Here is a 24,016-nt window from a genome sequence, read left to right on the forward strand (position 1 = left end):
CTGCCTGCCTCTCTGCCTACTTGTGCTCTCTCTCTGTCAAATAAATAAATAAAATCTTAAAAAAAAAAAATTGACATACCTTTAGCTAAACTAAGAAAAAAAGGACTCAAAATCAGAACTGAAAGAGATGTCACAACTGATTCCATAGTAATACAAAGAATCATGAGAAACTACCATGAACAGTTAGGCTAACATATTGGATAACCTAGGAAAAATGGATAAATTTCTACACTTACACACAAAGCCTATGAAGATTGAATCATGAAAAAAATAGAAAATCTGAATGGATCTATAACTGTAAGGACATTAAATCAGTAATCAGAAATCTCCCAACAAATAAAAGTCCAGACCACTGGTGAATTCTTCCAAACATCTTTTTAAGATTTTATTTATTTATTTTGAGAGAAGGGAGAGCACGAGTTGGAGGGGGAGAGGGTGAAAGAGAATCTGAAGCAGACTCTGCACTGAGTGTAGAGAGCCTAAGCAGGGCTTGATTCCACGACCCTGAGACCACAACCTGAGCTGAAATCAAGAGTCAGACTCCCAGGGCGCCTGGTGGCTCAGTTGGTTAAGCATCTGCCTTCGGTTCAGGTCATGATCCCAGGGTGCTGGGATTGAGCCCCGCATCGGGCTCCCTGCTCAGTGAGGAGTCTATTTGTCCTCCCCCAACCCCGACTTGTGCTCTCTCACTCTCTCAAATAAATAAATAAAATCTTTAAAAAAAAAAAAAAAGAGATGAATGTATGGTCAACTAATCTATGACAAGGGTGCCAAGTATACACAAGGGGAAAGGATAGTCTTTTCAATAAATGGTTCTGGGAAACCTGGCTATCTACATATAGAAGAATGAAATTGGACCCTCATCTTACACCACTTACAGAAATCCACTCAAAATGGATTAAAGACCTGATATCATAAAACTTCTAGAAGAAAACAGGAAAAAAATCATTGACAATGAATATGACACTAAAAACACAAGAAACAAAAGCAAAAATTGTTAAAAAATGTAACTGGGATTACATCAAACTAAAAAGCTTTTGTACAGCAAAAGAAAGTGAGAAGGCATCCTACAGAATGAGAAAATATTTACAAATTATGTATCTGATAAGGGGCAGTATCTAAAGTAAGGAACTCACACAACTCAATAGCAAAAACAAAAGATCCCTCAAATAATCCAATTTAAAATATGTAAAGAATCTGAATAGATGTATTTCCAGGGAAGTCATAGAAATTGCCAAGAGATATATGAACAGGTACTCAACACCACTAATCATCAGGGAAATGCAAATCAAAACCACAACGAGATATTGCCTCACACCTGTCAGGATGGCTGTTTTCAAAAAGACCATAGATAACAATTGTTGGCAAGGACATGGGGAGAAAGGGAAACCTTGTATATTGCTGGTGGGAATACACACTGGTAAAGCCATTATAGAAAATTGTGTGGAAGTTACTCAAAAAAATAAAACTACCATATGATCCTGCAATCCCACTTCTGGGTATAGATCTGAAGAAATGAAGTCACTATTTTGAAGAGATATCTGTACCCCCGTGTTCCTTGCAACATTATTCACAATAGCCAAGATATGGAAACAAGCTAAGTGTTAACACTTGAATGAATAAAGAAAATGTGGTAAATATATACAGTGGAATACTACTGAGCCATAAAAACAAGGAGATCTTGCTGTTTGTGACAACATGAATGAACGTGGAGGTCATCATGCTAAGTGAAATAAGCCAGAGGGAGAAAGACAAATACTCTATGATGTCTGGAAAAAAAAAAAAAAAAGTTCATAGAACCAGAGAGGGAAATGGTAGCTGCCAGAGGCACAGATTAAAGGAGAAGCATGTGATCATCTCAGTAAATGGAAGAAGGCATTTCATAAGATTCAAAGTCTATTAATGCCTTTGGATAATAGGAAGATAGCCTTTGGATAATAGGAAGATAGGTTAAAAGTGAATTAGTTTAATTTGACAATATCTATTTAAAAAGCAAGTATTTCTAATAGTGATGTGTTGAATGTTTTCTTTTTGAGATGGAGAACAACAGAATACCAATTATCACCACTTATTTCCACTGTCTACTGGAGGGCTTAGTGCAATGTGGGGTAAGACATCAGGAAGGAAAAGAAGGACAAGCATGGAGTGAGGGTGAGGAAGAGGAGAAGGGGAAAAAGAAATAATAAAAAGAGAGAAAGGAAAGCAGCAGGATTGAAGAAGTATGCCTCGTATGGTAAAATCGGAATTTCTGCAGATGGGACCCAGTGTTGTCATCTTTTGCTCCTCCAAGTGAGTTCAATCTGCAGTCAAATTTAAGAGCTAGTTCCCTGTCCACTTTTTGTAAATATTTTTGGAGGTGTTACGGTAATAGTACAGTAGCTTTATTTTTTCATTTGAAGAAAATTCATTCCTCTCAAAACAAGGTTTCCCAAAGTAAATTTTGGCTTTTTTGAGTTGGTACCAACTTAAGGTAGGCTTCCATAATAGATGCTCAGAGCTGAATGATTATTCTGATTTTTTAATGTCATTCCATATGGGTGTTTCGTAAAAGGTGATGTTTCTTTTAACATTATTACCTTTTATTCAACATTTGAACAGAACAATATGATCTTTTACGAAGAAGCCCTTGATATGAAATTACTGTTTGGGGCCAAATTATAATTCTTTCCAAGGAATGTGTGCTAAAACTTGGTTCCCATTTTGAGGTGTAAATTATTGTGTAATAGTATTTGTGGTAATAATAATTTTTTTTTTAACCTGTGTTTAATGGCACTTAATTATTACTTTAAAAAGATGTCAGGATTTGAAAGGAAGAAATAAATTATTATTTATTGACAAAGTGACTATATGGCACATATGTGGAAATTAAAACTTACAAATTAAAATTGAGTTTAGTGAGTTAGCTAAATAAAAGTTATTTTTCTATACTAGCAATAGTTAGAAAGTGAAATTTAGAAAAATTCCCATTTGTGCTAACATAATAATACCAAACATCAAATAGAGATGGATCTAACAAAAAATAAGTCCATTATACTCCAAACCTTTAAACACTGAGAGAAACTTAAAAAGAAATGAATGAAAAGATATATACCATGTTCATGGATTAGAAGACTCAATAGTGTAAACACATTACTTCTCCCCAAATGGATTTGTAGATTCAGTGTTGTCCCAGTTAAAATTGTAACAATATTTTATGGGCATTGACAAGCTGATTATATAGTATTTGTGGAAACGCAAAGGCCAGGAAAAACCAAGATACTCTCTTAGAGGAAAGAAATGGTTCTGTCGAGTGTCGGGACTAATTATGTAAACCCACGACTATGGAAACACTGTGGCACTGGAAGAGGAGTACACTGAGCAGTGGAGTAAAAGCATCTAGAGGCACGCCCGCTCGACTGACAAGAACGGCCTGACTCCTGGGCCGTGAGGACAGGGTGATCTTGAAAACAAAAAAGAGAGTTGGGGGTCCTGGGTGGCACAGTCGGATAAGGTTGTGAGCTCAGGGTCCTGGGATCCAGCCCCGAGGTGGGCTCTGCGCCTAGTGGGGAGTCTGCTAGTCCCTCTCCCTCTGCCCTTCCCCCCCACGCATGCTCTGTCTCTATCTAAAAAAAACTCTTTAAAAACAAAACAAAGAGGGGCACCTGGGTGGCTCAGTCGTTAAGTGTCTGCCTTCAGCTCAGGTCATGATCCCAGGGTCCTGGGATTGAGCCCCGCATCGGGCTCCCTGCTCCGCGGGAAGCCTGCTTCTCCCTCTCCCACTCCCCCTGCTTGTGTTCCCTCTCTCGCTGTGTCTCTCTCTGTCAAATAAATAACATCTTTAAAAAAACAAAACAAAACAAAGAGTTGGGACTATGGGCTCTCCACACTGGGAGAATAATCCTTGCTTCTAACCTCATACTGTAAAACTCATTACAAGTGGATTGTGACTCTCAGTGTACAAGTGACCTAGAACATCTTCACAAAAAGTGCTAAAGGAAAGACTGGCTAAAAGTTGGTTACATTTGATTACATTAAAATGAGTAAGTATTGTTCACTAAAAGACTAATTGAGCAAATAGGCAAATTGCAGTGTGAGAGAAGATATTTACAATACGTGTAAGCAACAAAATGTTCTTATCCCGCACACATACAGAACTCCTGTCCATCAAAAAGGAAAGCATGACACCTCTACGGAAAGACAGACAAGGGACGTGGACAGGTATGGTGTGAAAGCAGGTATCCAGATTAACCCAAGAGGTGCTCAGTTTAATTTGTTCCCAGGGAGATGCAAACGAAAAGCACGGAGATAGCACTGAGTGCCTGTCAGGACGGCTAATATAAAAAACAGAAGAAGATCGGTATTGGTGAGGATGTGGAGAAAGGGGAGCCCTCGTGCGCTCTTGGTGGGAATGCAAGCTGGTGCTGCCACTCTGGAGAACCGTATGGAGGTTCCTCAGAAAGTTAGAAAGAGCTACCCTCTGATCCAGTGATCCCTCTGGGTGCCTAGCCGCAGGACATGAAATCGGTATCCCAGAGATATCTGCACCCTCACGTCCACTGCGGCACTATTCACATTAGCCGAGATACGGAAACGGCCTAAATGTTCCATGGATGGATGAATGAAATGTGGCAGCTACTTACAAGGACATAGTGTTCATCCTTGAAAAAGAAAATCCTGCCGTTTGGGAACAACCTGGACGAACCTTGAGGACATTATGCTAAGTGAGATCAGTCGGTCACCAAAAGACAAACACTGCTGACGCTGACAGGGCCCCCAAGAGTCCTGGAACTCACGGGAGCGGAGCGGAGCGAAGGGCGGGGGTGCCGTTCGAGGGATGGAGTTTCAGTTGTGCGGGGTGGGAGCTGTCGAGACTGGCCGCGCAGCCCCGAGCCTGCAGACACCAGCACTGCATGTACACCTAAAATTTTGCCGAGAGGGTTGATCGTGTGTTGAGTGCTCCACCACAATAAAAGAAACAGCGAAATCACGTTAGGCGCTGTTACGCTGCCCAGGATGATGTGGGGGAGCGGGAGCACAGGGGCCGCTCTGGGGGCGGCTCGGGCACCCCCTCCTGTAGGCTGCAGCCCCCCGACCCAGCAGCCCCGTGTGGGCTGTATGCCCGGCAGATGAGCCCAGGCAGACTCACACATGTGTGTCACTTGTGTCCCAGACGGGCAGCAAGCGGGTCACACTAGCAGCTCAATGGCTCGAAGTCGTGGGAGCGTCAGGGAGTGAAACTATGCGGACGCGCCTCCCGGATACGGTGGCGAGAGAGAAGCCAGACAGGAAGGAAGGAACATGGGCCGGTTGACACGATATTCAAAATCAGGGAGAACTGAGCCGTGGTGTTTAGAGCACATGTTTACATGGCGATGCTGTAGAGAAAACCAGATGTGGAGTTCTGTGACCTGCTCGGGGAGGGGCAATGTGAGTCCGGGGGCGGGGGATCCCGGCGCTCTCCCTCCCCACTTGATCTTGGTAAGCTTCTCATTTTTGTTTTATGCAGTTTTAAGTGAAGTAGGTTCAAAGGACAAGTCCGTTCGGGAGACAGGACCTCCTGCGTCCTCTGGATGTTCCAGGCGCGGGGAGGTCCTGGGCAGGAGGCCGCTGAGCCGTGTTCCATCGCCCGGTTCCCAGGGTTCCTCCCGATGATCCCTTCCCAGCCCCTGGTAGGGCGCTTCTGACCTACCGAAGCTGGTGTGTGCTTCTGACCTCACCGAAGCCTGTTCGTGGGACGTTGCTGCTCACTCGGGGGCGGGGGAGGGTGTGGTCCTCACTGGGCAGACACCTTGCTTCCATAAGTTCATTTTATGGCGCTGTGGGATGGGCCGGTGGAAAGGATAGCAGGGCCGCGGTTCATGTAGCTCCCCTAGCAGGTGGGGGCTCGGAGGAGTGGGTTATGCCTGACGGCCAAGTGCTGCAGGAAGAGCGAAGGGAAGGGAGTGGGCATGCCTCTGCTGAGGGGACAGTGGTGGGACGGAGGCCTGAAGAGAGAAGCCAGGCTGCTGCAGGACCTCGGAAGGCATCTCAGGCAGGGGCAGCCCGTGTGTGAAGCTGGTGCACTGGGGAGAAGGACGGAAGGCCAGTGTGCGGGGCCTGCAGGTCGTAGGAGGCATCTTTCTGGCCAGAGACGTGCCAGGTAAATAGGACCACAGTAGGCTGGTGCAGAGGCGTTTCTCCTGTTTCTTCTAGATGCCGCGCCCTGTAAAGACCAGCTGTCCTTGAAGGACAAATCCAGCTTCCCAGCCAGTCCGCAGCCTCTGAGCCAAGCAGGCCCCAGGGACATCCCTGGTGGCGCCCCAGCCCCTTTGGCACCATCCTCCCCTCCTGTGACTGCTCTGCCCCAGGACACGGCTGCACCAGCTGCCAGCCCCAGGCCAGAGCCAGCAGTGGGGACTGCTGTGCAGGCAGGGGGTCCGGGGACCTCTCAGGGGACGGCCAGTGAGCGCGAGACTCCTCAGCCACTGGCAGAGACTCAAGACACCCAGCTTGCTGCACAGCCTCTGGGTGCGGGCGCAGGGCCTTGTGCCCCACCTCTGGAGGCCCCCCGTTACCGCACAGGTTTGGGAGAGCCCACCTCAACCAGGGAGGCCACTGCCCAGGGCGAGCCCTTGTGGGCTCCGGCCCCTGCACCCAGTGCCCCCAGTGGGACCCCTCAGCCTGCCCTGGGCCAGCCCCTGCCCCCACTCCCCCCTGCGGTGGGGGCCATCAGCTTGGCCACCCCCCCGATCCCCAGCCCCCCCCTGGGGCCCACCATGCCCCCCCAGCCACCCTCAGCCTTGGAGTCAGATGGGGAGGGGCCGCCCCCCAGGGTGGGCTTTGTGGACAGCACCATCAAGAGCCTGGACGAGAAGCTCCGAACTCTGCTTTACCAGGAGCACATGCCCACCTCCTCAGCCTCGGCTGGGACCCCCGTGGAGGTGGGGGACCGAGACTTGGCCCTGGAGCCCCAGCCTGTGGTGAGTCCTGGTCCCACCGGGGTGGCGGGCTCCCTGGGCACGCAGAGCTGCCGCTCTTGGCCCTGACTGTCCCGTTCTCAGAGGCCCACCCCGTGCGTGTTGCCAGAGTGGCTCATTTGGGGAACTGGGGTGTGTGTGCAGGGTTGGGACCTGGCCTGGATGGGGTCTGCTTGGGGCGGCCCGGGGAGGAGCCCGGCTTCCATACAGGAGATCCGCTGGGTAGCTGCAGAGCTCAGCAGGCGAGACTCATGGCTCTTTCTATTTCTTCCTCCAGCTGGGAAAGTCAGAAACCGCTCCGGGGCTGGGGGCTGCGCTGGACCAGGCTGGGTCCTCGCCAGTGACAGGTAATGAGCCCCAGGTCACCCGTCAGAACCCCAGTGCTCACGAGGTGCTACCAGCCTTCCTGCATCTGCATCCTTCATCCCCATAGCATCTTGGGTAGGACTCAGACATAGCAGGAGCCCATCGTGAGGTGTAGGTTAAAGCCCACTATGTCTCCTTACAAACCGTGACATGCTCATGCCCCAAGGTGAGAAAGTTCTCCGTAGAAATGGGTGAAAGCCCGGATGGCTGGGTGTCGGGCTGTGACTAGGGCTGTCAGCAGCCGTGCTCTCAAAGCGCTCTGGCAGGTACCCCCTAGCCCCTGTTCTTGAGAAGGTTACAAGGCGTTGAAGGCCGTTTTGGTAGAGCGCAGGGCTGGGGCTGGGGGCTTCCCGCAGGTCTGTGGAAACGGTCAGGCTGGGGCCATCGAGTTCCTGAATCGGGGCTTTCTCTGAGGGTCCCCTTTCTGCGGGAACACCTGTGTCTCAGCCCAAGGGCGCTGGTCTGATCTTCTAAGGTGTGGGGTTTCTTCTTGGCCTGCAATTCCTCGGGAGATCAGCAAGACAGGGATCCAGCTGACCTCGTGAGAGGCCCCTGGGTGTGTGTCCGAGGCAGATGAGGCCCGTGTGCATGAGGGGAGCGGCCTGCGGGATCTGGTCCGACCCCTGGATGCCGCATGCTTGGGTGGCGCACCGTCGAGGCGGGGGGACAGCCGGCAGTGGGGTCGGAAGCTGTGTGCCGTTTCCCTGGGAAAGTGAGGGTCGGGTGGTAAAGCAGGAACGTGCTGGAAGGTACGAGGAGTGCCTGCTTCATCTGACTTCGGTGCTTGAGACGCGCACTCTGGGCCCCTCCTGCGGCACCGGGAGGCTGGTGCTGTAGCCAGTCCCAAATGCACTCCTCGCGGAGGGCCGGAATTGGGCAGCTCAAGGAAGCAGATTCTAGTTTGGAAAAGGCAAACGTTTCTGGAGGTCGGAGCTGTCCAGAAAGAGAGGGAGTGTAGTTGACCGTGAGCCCCCCGTCCCTGGAGCTGTACAAAGACAGGTTGGCTGGTCCCCACTGCCGGGAGTAGGTAAGGATGGGCGTCAGGCATTGCCTGTGGGTGAGGAGTGTACGCCACTGGGTCTGGGTCTCCCCAGGAGTCTGTGCAGGGACAGCCCCCAAACCTTGCCGGAGGCTGTCACCCCTGCTCCAAGCATGTCCGTCTGCCGCGGGCTGACACGCAGCCCCTGCCTGCCTGTGGCTGTCGTTTGCTGTGTGCGGGTCTCAGCTCCCCCAGTCTCCCACACGTCAGCTCCTTCTGCTCTGTCACTCAGCAGTCCTGGGAAAGGGGGTCAGAAATACCCCGCCATGTCTGCACTCTGTGGATGGGGAGACAGAGACAGCGTCAGGTGACAGGGTCTTTCCCCAGACACGGGAGCAGCAGGGTCAGGGACTGGTGCTATTGATGCAGGGCCTCCTGAGACCCTTTTATCAGCAGAGGTGTCATGTCAGGGAGGCCTTCGGGTGTAGAGAGGACAGGCGAGACGGGGCGGAGACGTCAGGTGTGTAGGGATGACCTGTGACGCAGATTGACGCCATCAGGGGCTAGAAGGCGCAGGTGGGACAGGCGATGCCATCAGATGTGTAGAGGGCGGTGTAGTGCCCGAGGTTCTCGAGCAGGTGCCTCCGGGGACCTGAGTGGTGATAGGCTGAACCCTCCTTTCCCCAAGTTATTGGGGTCTCCTAAGAAAAAAGGGGGGTAGGACATCCTGGGATATTTTTGGTTTTCCTAGTTGCTGAGCACAGACACTGCAGGTCCCCCTTCCTTGGGTGGGGGGCAGCCTGCCCTCTCACTGATCTGATTCAGCTTGAGGGTACCTACTCCTGCCCTTGTCCTCCACACCAACCTGAGTAATGATTTTGACGTTCCTACAGCAGCAGCATCTTTGAGCCAAGTGACGGCCTCAGGCTTGCCCATAGCTCCAAGTGCTCCCCAGGTAAGGAGTGTTCTCTGAGACGCCCAGCTGGTCGGTGGGGTTTCCTCTCTGCTGGAGCGTGGTGAGAACTTTGCCTTTCCCCGCCTTCTCAAGGATGTCCCTGCTTCTGCCTTCCCTGCACATCTGGAGCCCGCAGACCGCAGCAGTGGGGTCCCTGGGGAATCCTCAGCCCAGCCCACACTGAGCATCCTGGGGACATTGACGGAAGACAGCCAGACCGGCCTCCCCCAGATGCAGGGCACTCTCGCCTCCGAGTCCCCCCAGAAGCGTCTAGGACAGCAGGACGGCAGCTCACCAGCCAAAACCGTGGGCCGGTTCTCGGTGGTCAGCATGCAGGACGAGTGGACCCTGGGCTCCCCCCACAGCCTGCGGTACTCAGCGCCCCCAGATGTGTACCTGAAGGAGGCCCCCCACAGCCCCGACGTGAAGCTGGCTGTGCGGCGGGCGCAGACAGCCTCGTCCATCGAGGTCGGCGCGGGTGAGCCGGTGTCCAGTGACTCTGGGGATGAGTGTCCGCGCAGGAGACCCCCCGCGCAGAAGCACGCCTCCCTGCCCAGTGGCGGCAGCGTGGCCAGTGACTTGGTGAAGAAGGCCACCACCTTCCTGCACAGGTCCTCACGGGCCGGCTCCCCGGGGCCGGAGACACCCAGCAGAGTGGGCGTGAAGGTGCCCACCATCAGCGTGACCTCCTTCCACTCCCAGTCATCCTACATCAGCAGCGACAACGACTCGGAGATTGAGGATGCGGACATCAGGAAGGAGCTGCAGAGTCTTCGGGAGAAGTAGGTCCTGAGAAGCAGGCACTGGGGGCGGCTCGGGGAAGTGTCCGCAGCTGAAGCCGGGGATCCCGCCGTGTCCCCCTGGGGCTGCCTGTGCTGGGGACAGGGCAGAGGCGAGAGTCCTGCCGCGGCTTGATCTGGCCCCTGCTCTCTTGTGGTGGCCCTCGGTGGGCTGGCACTCTCCCCTAGCAAGTGTGACTTGCCCCGCTGTGTTGGGGACGCTCTTATTCCTTCCCCCCGCTCCGGCCCTGCGCTCCAGCCTCCCTCCGACCTGTCCCAGCCGCCGTGTCAGGACCAGCCCTAGGGCACTTGCCAGGCGCTCGTAACCCCCTCCTCCTGGTGCCCCAGGCAGCCAGCCGCTGAGCCCTGGCACGGAGCAAGCCCTGGACTCGGAGGCAGGAGGTGCTCGGTCCAGGGATGGATGTCCTTGTGGGGCGTCGGGGGTGAGGGGCTCACCTGTAAACTCTCACTCCGGGGGTGGTCGCCCTGGGAGCCTGCGGTCCACAGCAACGAGGGGGGCCGGGGGAGGGGCTGGGGCCAGCTGCCGCCGGCTCCCAGGGCGCAGGGCCTGGAGGTGGGGGCGGGACCAGATCCAGAGTTGCGTCAAAGGAAGGGTTTGGGGGGGTCTGAGGAAGCGGGGCGTCAGCGGTAAGTCCAGGCTCTTGCCTGCTGGAGGGGCATGGATCCCAGTGGAAAGGGGAGACCGTTTAGGAGGGGGCAGGGAGATTCTGTACCTGAATTGAGGGGAGCTGACGGCACCTGATAGAAGGTAGCCTTGCTTGCTCAGACCCCGTGGGCACCGTGGGGGACAGTGGTGCCCGGCCCGGGCTGGGGGCCACTTGTGGTTCTTAGAGCCCCGGGAACCCTGCGCTTTGAGATGCCTGCCGCAGCCCCAGGAACAGGAGCCTCCGAGTGGGGGTCTCCCCCAGGTCCTCCTGAGTCCAATGCTCCCGGTGACCTGCCATCCCTCTCCCCCTCAGCAATTTCACCTCAAAATATCACCCCATCAGAGGCGAATCTGATGCAGAAAGCAATCTGCTGTTTAGAATCATCTTCCTAAAGTCTCGCAGGCATTGAGGATAACAGAGGTGAAACCAGAATTTGCTTCCTGTGGTCCAGCCACGAGAAACCCCCGTTTCCCAACCACGCACTGAGAAGATGGGCCCCGGGTGTGGCGGAGGAGCTGAGCCCCCTGACCAGGGCAGCCAGGCCCATCAGACACGTCTGAGGGGCTGGCATCAGGCCCAGGGTTTTTAGGCAGGCGAGCGGGCAGGCGAGCACGGTGGCTGTGGGCTAGGCCAGTGGGTCCCCTTCTCTGGCTTGTTCTAGAAGCTTCCCTCGCCCACAGTCAGTAATTCTGCACCTGGGTTTTCATGGCCGTGTATCCAGGGGGTGGTATTGGCTGTGCAGGGCGCCCCCCTGGCAGGACCCTGGCTGCTCCTTGCTCACGTGGCGTCATCTGCAACGCCTCCCCTATGGCTCCCTCACTCGGAGGAATGACACTTTGCTGGAAGGGCTGAGGCAGCCTCTCAGTTCTGGTTGTTTTTCTCTTCACTGGGGTTTGTAGGGTGTGTGTTGTGAGCGTAGATGTGAACTCCCCAACCACTCAAAGCGGCAGCGTCGTGAGAACTTGGATCTCCTGAGGCTCTTCCTCGTGCCCTCAGCGTCGTTGGGGGTGTGTGTGTGTGCAGGAGACCCCCAGCGGGGCCCTCTTGGTGCAGATGAAGACTGGAAGTCTTGAATGCACCTGTTGCCTCTGAGCGGTCCTGGTCCGTGGGCCCTGCGGCTGCGCGCCCTGCCTGCCTGCCCAGGGCTCTGGTGGACAGCTCAGGATGCCCACCGCCCTCCCTTCCCTCCTGCAGGCACCTGAAGGAGATCTCGGAGCTGCAAAGCCAGCAAAAGCAGGAGATCGAGGCTCTGTACCGCCGCCTGGGCAAGCCGCTGCCCCCCAACCTGGGCCTCTTCCACACGGCCCCTCCCGCCGGCCGCAGGAGAAAGAGCAAGAGCAAGCTGAAGGCGGGGAAGCTGCTCAACCCGCTGGTGCAGCAGCTCAAGGTCGTGGCCTCCAGCACAGGTCTGTGCCCTCCCGGCCGTCCGCTGGGCGGGCGGGGGCAGGCGCCCACCCCTGGAAGAGCACGTCTTGGATCTCCCTTCATGGGGGCCGGGAAGCCTTTGCAGGTGTGAAGGGCCAGGCCGCCGGCCCCCCGTGAGTCGGGCCTGCTCGCAGCTCTCCGCCGCCTGGGGGCTGCCCGGTGCGCGGGAGGCGGTGGCTCAGGTCTCCCGCCTGCGCACCCCCTGCAGGGCGCTGCCTGGGTCTGGGCTGCTTCCTCTGGCCATTTTTCAGGCACCTGTCACCTGCTGAAAGTGGGGAGTAGAGCAGATGCCTTTTCGGGACGGGGGCTGGGGGGGACGCCCAGGCACGGAGGGTGCACGCCGACCCCCGCACTCTGCGGCCGAGACCGAATGAGCTGGAATCCCCCAGCGTGCCGGGCGGGAAGCCGGCTGCAAGCTGCTCTCTCGGTGTCATGGGGGTCCCGCAGGGTACACGGCCGGGAACTGCAAGTTACACAGACTATGTGAATTCCAGGAGGATTCCTAAAGCAAACTGGAAACTGGTTAGAGTGAGCAGGTCCGTCACAGGCCTCCTGAACCCGGGTGTGCCTCTCCAGACGTGCCGCGGTCCTGGCTCCGCACAGCACGCCGTACGCCTGGCAGGGCGTGGGCAGCCGGTCTCGAATTTCCTGACACCTGCACTCGGCCGCTAGGCCCCGTGCCCTTTGCCTGCAGGGACTCCGCTTCCCCAAGGTCACCCAGCAACGAGCAGGGAGGACAGATGCACTCCGCGCTGGCTGGTCTGACCCGCAGCGCCTCACTGTGCCCGTCACCCCTTCTCCCCCTCCCCCAGGTCACTTGTCAGACTGCAGCAGAGCCCCTCCTGCTAAGGACCCTGCCCAAGCCGGGGCAGGGCCCGCGGCAGCTTCAGACCCGTGTGGGAAGGCAGTTCAGACCCAGCAGCCCTGCTCCATGCGGGCCTCCCTGTCTGCAGACATCTGCTCCGGCTTAGCCAGTGATGGAGGCGGAGCGCACGGCCCAGGTGATTCCCAGCTTGCCCGTCTCCGAGCATGTGCTAGCCGCGCAGGGCCCCCGTGGAGTGAGGGGGCGAGAGCAGCCGCAGAGGCTGCCCACAGCTTCGGGAGGAAAAGCCGGTAGACGTAGCCTCTGAGTAAAGAGAGTGGGTGGCCCACCCGTCCCCGAGTCCGGCTGCGCGCGGCTCAGCGGGAGGCGTGCTTTGCTAGAGCCGCCCCGGGGAAGGCGCCGGGACCGCCTGGCAGACAGGGCGTCGGCCGCGTGCTCCGTGCCGGTCCCCAGGCACTGGCCCGGCTGCCTGCTAAACACGGGGCCTTCTGTCCGGAGGGACGGCTGGGGGGATGTGAGGGCTCGGCTTCCGAGCTGGGGGTTTGCCTCGAGGAGGAAGTGTTCGTCACCTCGGCCGTGGGCGCGGCAGCCGCGTGAGCAGGGGCTCCATCCCCACCATCTCTGTCCAGAGAAGTCGTGGGGACCGCTGACGGCGCCTGCCCCGGCCGCCCCGCACGCCCTCCCAGGGTCCACTTCTCTCGTGCTCCAGCGGTGCCTCCTTTCCATTACGTGGTCGGCGGCCGTGGTCCTCCGGGCTGGGCTAGGCACAACCGTGGATGCTAGGTGACGAGGCTGATGTGGCTGGTGGTGTGAGGCACGAGTCCCAGAGACTGTACTTGATGCCTGTCTCTTTGTTCTCTTCCCTCTATATTCATTTGCAGGCTGGACGGTTTACCACCCAACGTCTGAGAGACTGACCTATAAGTCTAGTAGCAAACCTCGCGCTCGATTCCTCAGTGGACCCGTGTCTGTGTCCATCTGTCTGTATTTGTTCTTTGTATTTTATCACCTCCTGGCCCTTGGTTTCCCCCTGCCCCTCCCTGTCTCCATCACCTTCCGTACATTCTGTAGGATGCCTCCCCACCCACTGCAGCCACCTGGTTGCCACCAAGCGCAGGGCCCTGCCCACACCCGCCCTCCTGGCCCTGACCAGGCGGCGCATGCACTCAGCTCACGCCCGGGGCCAGAAGCATGTGCAGCGGCTCGCCCGCCCCCGGCCTCAGGCCCCCTGCCCCCCAGGCCCCCGAAGCGCTCTGCGTTTTTCTCCTCACCCGTTTGTTTAATTTTGTATTTTTTACGTTGGACGTAGTTTTATTTCTGTTGCAATTGTGGTGCATACGCACGTCCACCGTCCCCAGTTCCAGCGGCAACAAAAAGACAGCCCCGGCCTTCTCTAGACGCGTGGTGTATGTCACACGCGTCTGGATTCTGAAGACTTGCATGTAGCGAGCTGAGACAGTTCTAGAAGGTCACTGGAGGGTGTGACTTCTGTACAAGGGCTGCAGCACTCAGCACCGTTACCCCACGCCCGCTCCCTGCATGTGGAAAGGCTGAGAGAAGGTGCTCCAGCTGGGACACCCCGCCCCTCCCTGCGCTCTGGGCACCTGGGGAACCTCTCGGGGTCCTGGCAAGTCCCGGCCTCCACGCTGGCTCCCCCTGTGGCCCGGCCCCTCCTGGTCTCTAGCTGGAGCACTTGCCTTGGTGAACCGCTCTCACCTCACAGACCTGACACGACGTCGGTCACACAGCTCCTCCGAGCTCTGCTCAACCAAACCTCAGCCCCGGTGGCCCTCAGCTTCCTGGGATGTCCTGCTGGCACCCAGGACTCCTGTCCAGGAAGGGCGCACCTGCTCAGGGCCATCCAAAGTTATTTCCTCCCTCAGAACGATTGGAAAATGAATCCAAAGCTGTGGGGTTTTCAGGTGTTTGTTTAACACAAAAATTGAACTTCGCTCAATTGGGTTGGAAATGCTGGTTTGGGGCACGTGGCTTTTTGCTGGTACAATAAAGATACATTGTGTTTGTCGGGACCTGAGGCCACGTCCACGGTGGGCATCCATCCCCATCAGAGGGGCCATGTCACCCTCCCCCAGGTAGCAGAGGTCAGAGGCACAGAACCACAGCGATTCCCAGGGACTGTCCAGTGGTCCTCGTCTCCTAACAGGTGTCCCAACTGAGCCGTTGGTTAGCTGCCGAGCTGGGGCGGGGCGGGGGTTGAGGTCTGAGCGCATCCCTCTCCCTGGGTCACTCGCTGGTCCTCTTCTGCCCGAGAGCGCGTGGCTGTCTCCTGGGGACAGTGTGGGGAGGGCATCTCGTGGTCCGATGGGCGGTTGCATTGCTGCTGGGAACAGCTCTGGTCAGGCGCGGGAAGGGGGTGGTTAGAGCAGGTGGTGTTTTCCCTGGGGTGTGTGGGGTGGGAAGGTGTGAGCGGTCAGGCACCCTGTGCTCCTCTCAGGTCCCCGCTCCACGTTCGTACCCGCGTGGTTCTTCATTCTTGTTTAGGGGCCTTCATTTGTTTTACTGTTGTTCTTCCAAGATTAAAAAAAAAATTGGAGGCACATCAGGGACAAGTGGTTTAGGCTTTACTTCTGTCTCTGTGGCCAAGAGGAAAGGAACATGCAAGGCAGGGCTTGGTGGCAGCCGGGGCACCTGGCCCAGGGGGGCTGATTTTGGGTGGTGGTGTGTCCCGGCCTGGTGGCCTCGTCTTCTCCGGTGCTATGCACCCCGTGACGTCGCTGTTTCCATAATGGTCCTTTTCAAGCACGACTTGGCCGAGCTCTTGGTTGCCTCGGCCACAGCGCGGCCCCCACAGGCTCTGAGGTTGCTGGTCAGGAGAGCACGTGGCAGATTGTGTCCCCTGCAGACGCGTGGCCTAAGGGTGTGTGAAGACGCACCCTCCAGGCCGTGTGCGCCGGGGTCTGCCCAGCCCGCGGCCTCTCCGGGAGCCAGTCGCCTGCTTTCCTGCTGACTGGGGAGCTCGGAGGCCCGAGGAGGCTGCGCAGGTACCCGTGAAAGCCTGGTCACAGCCCCAAGGGCCGAGACGTGGCAGAGAGAAGGGCATTCAGGGCAGGGCTGCGGGAAGACTCCGAGGTGGGCCTGCTCTGGGGCCTGGGCATCCGGGATCCGGGCCAGCGGCAAGCGGGGGCTGCAGCCGTGGGATGTGGGTGCAGCTGGTGCGGCCTGCAGCTAGAGAAGCCCAGAGGCCTTCCGTGCCCGGCCTTGCATGGCTCCGGGAAAACAGTCTGTGTTAAGTTACGAGACTATAACAGTTCTGTGATGTGCAGAGTCCCTGAGGGCACCCAGGCCGGGTCGGAGACGAGCAGGGCGCCAGGAGGGGACCCCATGCGGGAAAGGCAGCCGGGCCGGGGAGGAAGAGCGTGCAAAGGGCAAAGCCTGGGTGCCTCCTCGGGGTGGGCCCCCGGACGGGCCGGCTGTTGGGAGGGGAGGGCCGGCCCCCATGGAGCGCAGACAGGGTGAGGCCCTGGGCACAGACCCCTCCTTGTGGCCGATGGGAGGGCTTAGGGCAACCTGGGGCCCACGTTTCGGGATTCGGGGGTGCGGCATCAGGCGCCCCCCCCCACCCCCCCCTTTGGCTCCTGCTGAGACCCAGGCGCCGACGGCTCCGGGGCATCTGCACGGCGAGCTTCGGATGTGCGTTCTCGCGCACTGTCAGCCTGCCGTCCATGTGGCAGCGGCTCTGTCCCTGCGGCCCCCGAGGCCCTGCCCTCGCCCTGTGCTGTCCTGGACCCTCCCTGTGGGGACCCGCTGCACGGGGCGTGGGAGACGGCCTTCGGGCACCCAGGCTGGGCTGTCCTTGGGGCAGTTGCGCAGGGCAGGGCAGAGCAGGGACGCCTCCCATTTCGTGCTTCACGGGCTGGTTTGGGCACTTTGCTCGGCACGGTGAGGACTTGATGGCTCGTTACAAAGAAACCGGCGGCATGCTGGTGCTGGCAGCTCGTATGGTCCGGCGCCAGGACTGAGCATCTGGTGCCACTGTGCAGGGCGAACCCGACCGGCTGGCGGCGGGCCTCCTCACGGGGCGAGCGGGGAGACCCCCGGCTGGTCTGCGCCGAGGCCACCGCCCCTGGAGCCCCCCGTGAGCCGCCTCAGTATTTGAAGGCCGTGGCAAGTGTGCTGAGGGCCCGAGGCCCAGCCCCCCCCTCCAGCAGTCTGTCCGTGGCAGGGAAGCTTGGGTTTGCGGCATCTTCCTGGCAGCCAGGCGAGGGTCGGGATGGTGGCGGTGGCTGGCAGGGCTGGCCGTCCACACAGAAACAGCTTGCGTGTCCCCTCCAGAGACCCCCGGCCCTTTCGCAGCCTGGGAGAACATTTCCCAACAGCTGGCCACATGGCTCTCCATCTGCAGCCCCGCCCAGGTGGAAGCTTCCCCAGGTAGTTCTGGGCCGCAAGCCGGCTCTTCCCGAGGCCTTGGCTAAGGACAGAAGTCCTGCGGGGGAGGTCTCCTGCTGCGAGCGGGTTTCCTGTGGGCCCGTGCGTCCCCAGTGCCCCTGCGTTGCGGCCCGGGCAGGAGGGCAGTGTGTGCGCTGGCGTGGAGGGGGCTGCGTGGGGCTGGGTGGGGTATGCATCAGCCGTCTGCGTGCTGGGCGGTAGGGCACAGGCACTGGGGAGGAGGTTCAGGGGACCCCCGAGGATGGGCAGGGCTGTGGCATGCATGAGGGCTCGTCACCAGACACGTCCGTGCTGGGCTGCGGCTCTGCACTGCGCGGACGGCACGATCTTGGTGTGGGGTCCGTTTCTGATCCGAAGTTCACTAGGGCGGGGAGTGTCTGTGCTCCCTGTGGGCCCTGCCCAGGGAGGGTGTGCAGGCCTCTGTGGGTCAGTGTTGCTCTCCAGCTCTGAGCATGGGGGCCGGTGGCCCCACCTCTGGGGCCCTGACTTCAGGCCCAGGCTTCTCTGGTGGTTCCCAGCAGGCAGCTCCGTTGTTCTTGTCGAGAGGATGGTGGGAATCAGCCCCGAAAGAACGCGCGGCTGTCAGGCTGCGGGGAGCTGGCTGGCTGGCTGACCCCATGTCCTTGGGCCGTCTGTATGGGACTGCTGAGGCCACAGGATCTGGCTGGGGAAGTCCGCCTCACCTGTTGCCCTGCACAGTCAGAGCCTGGGACCCGAGTGCCACAGAGGCCCCAAAGGGCCCGGTGCTCCCAGTGGGAGTCCATGCAGGACACAGACCGGTGAAGGCCCTGCAGAGCTCCCACTGAGAGACGACTGGTCCGGACCACTCCTGCCTGGCCCCTTCGTTGTTATTGCACATTACAGACCCCAACAGAACATCATCTCCCTTTTGAACTAGAAGAACAATTCGTTTGGAGCCTGGGCTGACCTTTGTCCTCTCTTCTCAAACACAGGGGTGGCAAGCTGCCTTCCCTGGCAAGGTGCAAGGCAACTCCTCAGGGAGTCGGGGGTGGGGGGGGTCCTGCTCAGGTGAGGGGCTGGGGCGGGAGCGCCGACCCTTTCTGACCCTCTCTGATAGCGCAGCCTTGCTGAGTGACCTTGGGGACGCCCGAGCCGTCCTTGCCCGTCCCACTGTGCCTGCCCGGCTCCCTGAAGGGCCAGCTCGTCTGCCCTCCAGGTGGGCACTGACCGTCAGGACGTGCTGGGCAGCGCGGACAGCCTCCAGGACCGCAGGGCCTGACGCTTAGCGAAGGAAGAGTGACGAGCCTCTCCCTGTCCCAGTGGACTCGGGATACCAGATGAGGCCGCAGCAGTGCAGGAAATTGGGGCCAGCCCTGCTTCCCGCCTCCCCAGATAGGACCCCTGTACTTTCCCTTCGACGTGTGCCACTGGTCTGGTCATGGCAGCCGCCTGGGATCTGGGATTGGCCTCAAACCTGCAAAACAATGTATCTTTTTGCACTTGGAAAACAAATCTCCATGGGCCTGTGGGGCAGGCAGAGCCGGGGGGCTCCACTGAGCTCTCCTGGCTGACTTTTAGGGTGTTTTTTGCCCCAATCAGTGGGGCTCCAGAAGCCTCTTGTTTGAAAACCAACTGGTGTGCTTTGCTTTTTTGTTTTTTGGGGGTTTTTTTCTCTTTTCTTTTTCTTTTTTTTTTTGAATACGCTTTTAGAGACACACTCACTTCTACCTGAAGCTTGGGGCCTGGCCCTGCACCTCCGCCCCTCGGTGAAGCTCACGTGAACCCGCACACTGACTCGGGGCCACCCGGTTAGCCCAGGTGGCTGGTCCCCTCTCTGAAGCGCTGGCCTTTGCTCTTCCTTGCACACTGATGACTTGTGCTTAGAGTGTGGTGGCTCGTCCCCCGTGTGTGCTGTCCTGCCTAACCCTGTGGTCTTGTGTCGTTTCTTCTTCCCTTGCAGGGTCTGCCCTGAAGCGTCTCTGTCTAGGCAAAGAGCACAGCAGTCGTAATTATCGGGTTTTTTACCCCTTGTCTGCTCTCCATCGCATGGGCTTTCATGTGGCTAGTGCACATCAGGGTCTCCACGCCCACCCTCCAAGGGCACTGCTTTGCCTCTGCCTGGAGGGAAAGCCGTCCACGGGTGCCCCTCGCGTCTCCATGGCTCCTAGAATCTGTGTCCTGGCCGGTTGACACGCTGACACGCCCCTTCCCCGGAACGTCCACACATTACCAATCGTTAATTGGCTCCTTTTCCAAAACCGTAGGAATGAGTATGTCCTTGAAGTGCTAAAGATGAGTGCCCCCGAGGAGAGATGCCTGGATGAAACGGGTATCAGTCCACCTAGGCCGCCCACCACCCTCACCTCACACCTTTTTTTTTTCCCCTCCTTTTTTCTTTTCTGGCTGAAACATTCATGTAGAAATAGCTCTGTGTGTGTTAAATTCCATCACTAATATTGAACTGTTTGTGTCTGCTTTTTCATTGCTAGTCACTCTAGACTACATTTTGCAACGGCTTGTTTGAGGAGATGGTCGTTACGCTATTTTTTTAATGCAGAAACATTTTAAATGGGCTTCTTCTAAATTGCTCATCAAAAATTCTATGTTGTGGGGGTGGGGGTCACAGTCTAAAAAGAACTAAAAAGTCCCATGTTGGTCATTTAAAATTAATCCTTCAGTGAAGCAGATGAGTGTGACTTCTCTGTGCGGCCTCCCCTCCCCGAACCACAGCCCCCGGGCCTCCCGGTCCCTGCGGGTGCAGACGCTCTGCACCCCACAAACGGCTCTGAGCTTGGGGGCCCGAAGTTGAAGGTGTCGGGTGTTTGCACGCTTTATTAATACCTTCCTTACATGCTGTGGTGAGGAGAGGCACAATTTTGTGTCGTAAACTTCCAAACCACTAATCCACTAGCATTCCGACGACCAAGCCTCTCAGGCCTCTTCCCTTTGCCAGGGGATGGCAGTGGCTGCCGCGGGCTGAGCACTCGGCATTCTCACCTGTGTTCCCGCTCAGGGCGCAGAAGCCTGGGGGTCTGCCCCCAGTTTTCTGAGCTCCCTCACACGGGGGAGTCTGGGGTTCCTGGGCAGCATGGGCAGAGCGGATGCTGAGTAAGGCTGCCAGTGTCTCGGGTCCTGTCCTTTGGCCCGGCACGGCCTAGTCCTTACGGCCTGTGGACAGGTTCCAAAGTGTCTAAAGCTGGCACACGGGCCCCCAAATGCAGACCATCTCCTGAAGCAAGGTGTTGCCTGCCTAAGCAAGACCACTGTATGAATGATGCAGCAGGTCAGCGGCGCCGTGTGCAGGTCGCCAACCCGGCCTGTGTGTGCTTCCCCAGGGTCCTCCACCAGCAGCCTGGTCCCCGGCCCCGAGCCGGGCCCCCAGCCCACCCTGCACGTCCAGGCCCAGGCAAACAACAGCAACAACAAGACGGGCACCTTCACGGATGACCTGCACAAGCTGGTGGACGAGTGGACGAGCAAGACGGTGGGGGCCACCCAGCTGAAGCCCTCGCTCAACCAGCTGAAGCAGACGCAGAGGCTGCATGGCATGGAGGTCATGGCGGGCTGGCCCCCGGCTGCGGGCGAGGCGCAGGCCGTAAGTGGGGCGCAGCGGGCGCGGGCTGCCTGGGCGGAAGGGGCGCGGGGCTGCCGTCTCGGGCTCCGTCGTGCGATGCGTCCCCGTGACGGCGCTGGGCCAGCTTCACCACCTGCTGGGAGGAGCGGTCCCTGCTCTGGCTTCAGGGGGCGGTTGTGCAAGGTGGTGTCCCTTCTTCCTGGAATGTTTAGCAGAGCCCACTGGTGACCCCGTCTGGTCTGCGAGGTCTTTCTGTGAGTGCGGGAGGTTCCCTGTGACCTTTTGTTTTGAAAACTTTCAAACATACAGAAGTGTTGGAAATTGCACAGTGAGCGTGCGTGGGCCCCCGCCCACACGCCGTGGCTGGCATTTTGCTGTGTTGCTCACACCTCTCCGTCCCCTGAGGGTAAGGTTTTCGTTACGGGTTCAATTCCTTTTATACTTTCTGTGCCGTTTGGATTTTCTGTTTTTTCTTTCTGTTAAGCCCTGCTTTTCTAACATTTGGTAAATACCTCAATTTAAGTTTTCAAATTAATTGACGTAAGCTGCTCATAACATCCTGTCTTCACAGTTTGTAGTGATGTTGTGTTTTTTGTTTCTGATGGTGGCTTTTGCGCACGTGCCCCTCCCTCCCTCTCCCGTGCAGCCTCCTTAGGGGCTCATAAACCTTATTAGCCTGCTCAAAGAACTCGTTTTGGCTCTGATAATACTTCTAATGTGTCATCAGTTTCTCCTTTTATTATCTCCTTCCATGTCTGGGCAGCTTTTGGTGTCCGAGAATGTTTGAGATGTGCAGGTCATTGATTTCCAGCCTTTTCGGTTTTATAATACAGGCGTTCAACCTATAAAAATCCCTCTCATGGTTTTATCTGGATCCTAAAGGTTTTGATGATATGTAGCATTTTCTTTAACCTTCAGTTCAAATTATGTTGTAATTTCCACTGTGGTTGGAAGCAATATAGTTATTAATTTCCTCATACTCTTTTTATTACTGCTTTTTAGCCTAACTGAACCGTGTAAGAGAACTGACTTTGGGTGTTTGCCGTTCTTTAAAATGTGCTGGGACTGGCTTTTCGGCCCCGTTGTCAGTCCGTCTTGTCCGCTGTGGCCCCAGTGCTCTCTGCACTCCTGCCACACACGCGGTGCCCGAGCCTCCCTGTGTCCTCCAAGTGACCAGTGACAGCACGCTCTTCAGACAACGGCAGCCCTGGAGCCCTAATGCCTCAAACCCCCTCTCTGGTATATCCTGCGATCAAGTTGAGAGTCCTCAGCCCGGCCCCCTGGCCCTGCGGGGTTCTCCCCCTGGGCCCGGGCGGGCGAGTCTCCCCGTCGCCGTCACTCCAGCACACGGGCTCTCATACCCATGCAGGCCGTACCCCATCTCACCAGCTCGCTGGTCTCATTGTTGGAAAGGCAGGGAGTCTTACCAAGATTTTTTAAAATATTTTTTATTGTTACTGTGGTAAATCTATATAACATAACGTTCACCATTTCAGTTATTTTTAAGTGTGTAATTCAGTAGTACTCCACGTGTTCACAATGTTGTGCGGCCATCACACCATCCATTTCTAAAACTCTCTTCATCCCAAATAGAAACCTCTAAGAAAAATAGTCTCCAGGCCCCGTCTCTGGTGCCTCTGCTTATCCAGCCCCTATTAACTTTCATTCTACTTTCTATGGACAGAAGTGGCATCATGTAGTGTTTGCCCTTTCCTGCCTGGCTCATTTCACTCAGCATAATGTTTTCAATGTACAGCTGTGCCGCAGGTTGACTTTACTCTTTTGGGGGATGAGAAGGAAACAGGGAACATAGCGGTATTGCAATAAACTTATCATGGTGAGCATTTTGTAACGTATATGCATCTTGAATCACAACGTTGTACGCCTTAAACTAAGTTAATTTAGTATTTTATGTCAACTACACTTCAATTAAAATTTAAAAATTATTTCTTTTTCCAGTTTTTTAATTGCAAAATATATGACATAAAATTTGCCATCTTAGCCCTTTTTAAGTGCTAGTTTTAAGTGCATTAAGCATTAATATTGTTCAACCATCATCCCCATGCATCTCCAGAGTTTTTTCATCTTGCAAAACTGAAACTCTGTCCTCATTGAAAAAGAACTTCCCACCCACCCCCACCCCCATCAGTCCCTGGCAGCCACAGTTCTACTTTCTGTCTGTACAGATTTGACTACTGTAGGTTCCTATAGAAGTGGAGTACTGCAGTATTTGTCTTTTTGTGACTGGCTTATTTCACTCACCATAAGGTCCTCGAGGTTCATCCATGTTATAGCATGGGTCGAAATGTCCTTCTTTTTAAGGCTGGGTGATATTCCAATGTCTGTGCACACCGCACTATATCCATTTATCGACTGAAGGACACTTGGGTTGCTTCTACCTATGAGCCATTGTGAGCGCTGCTGCCGTGAACTAGGTGTGCAAGTGTCGCTTTGAGTCTCTGCTTTCAATTCCTTTGCAAGAATGCCCAGAAGCAGAATCACTGCATCACATAGTAGTTCTGTTTTTAACTTTTTGAGGAATTGCGCAGTTTTCCACAGTGGCTTTGCCCCTTTACATTCCTGCCAGCAGTGCACGAGGGTTTGTTTCTCTTCATTCTTGCCAACACTTTTCGTTTTGTTTGTTTTTAATAGTAGCCATCCTAATACCACTGTGGTGTCTCAGTGTGGTTTTGATTACTATTTCCCTAATGATAAGGGAGGTGGAGCCTCTTTTCATGTGATTACTGGCCATTTGTAGATCTTCTTTAGAGAAATAGCGGTTCAAGTCCTTTGCCTATTTTTCTAATCGGTTGTTTGTTTTATTGAGTTTTAGGAGTTCTCTGTGTTTTCTGGATTTTAATCCCTTATCAGATAATGTGATCTGCAAATACTTTTTCCCATTCTATGGATTGCCTTTTTACTCTGTGGACAGTGTCTTTTTTCTTGTAGATTTATTTATTTGAGAGAGAGAGAAAAAACACAAGTGGAAGGGAGGGGCAGAGGGAGACGGTGAAGCAGACTCCCTGCTGAGCAGGGCACCTGACATGGGGCTCCATCCCAGGACTCCAGGATCATGACCTGAGCCGAAGGCAGATGCTTAACCGACTGAGCCACCCAGGTGCCCCCGGACAGTGTCTTTTGATG

At 56.0% G+C, this 24,016-nt stretch overlaps 1 protein-coding gene across 1 annotated transcript in view; it reads left to right on the forward strand.

Moving 5' to 3' along the window:
* The window catches only part of WNK2 (WNK lysine deficient protein kinase 2), a 128,199-nt gene that overhangs the window by 82,924 nt on the left and 21,259 nt on the right, over positions 1 to 24,016 (forward strand). Inside the window, exons 20-28 of the mRNA XM_064579853.1 lie at positions 6,172 to 6,938; positions 7,213 to 7,282; positions 9,174 to 9,235; positions 9,329 to 10,017; positions 11,877 to 12,088; positions 12,920 to 13,108; positions 13,812 to 13,910; positions 19,259 to 19,303; positions 20,634 to 20,893. Coding sequence (XP_064435923.1) covers positions 6,172 to 6,938; positions 7,213 to 7,282; positions 9,174 to 9,235; positions 9,329 to 10,017; positions 11,877 to 12,088; positions 12,920 to 13,108; positions 13,812 to 13,910; positions 19,259 to 19,303; positions 20,634 to 20,893 — 2,393 coding nt within the window. The remainder of the gene's footprint in view (positions 1 to 6,171; positions 6,939 to 7,212; positions 7,283 to 9,173; positions 9,236 to 9,328; positions 10,018 to 11,876; positions 12,089 to 12,919; positions 13,109 to 13,811; positions 13,911 to 19,258; positions 19,304 to 20,633; positions 20,894 to 24,016) is intronic.

This window comes from Mirounga angustirostris, unplaced genomic scaffold, assembly GCF_029215605.1.
Source record: "Mirounga angustirostris isolate CCGP_5_RB_7025 unplaced genomic scaffold, mMirAng1.0.hap1 SCAF_15, whole genome shotgun sequence".
Classification (NCBI taxonomy): Eukaryota; Metazoa; Chordata; class Mammalia; order Carnivora; family Phocidae; genus Mirounga; species Mirounga angustirostris.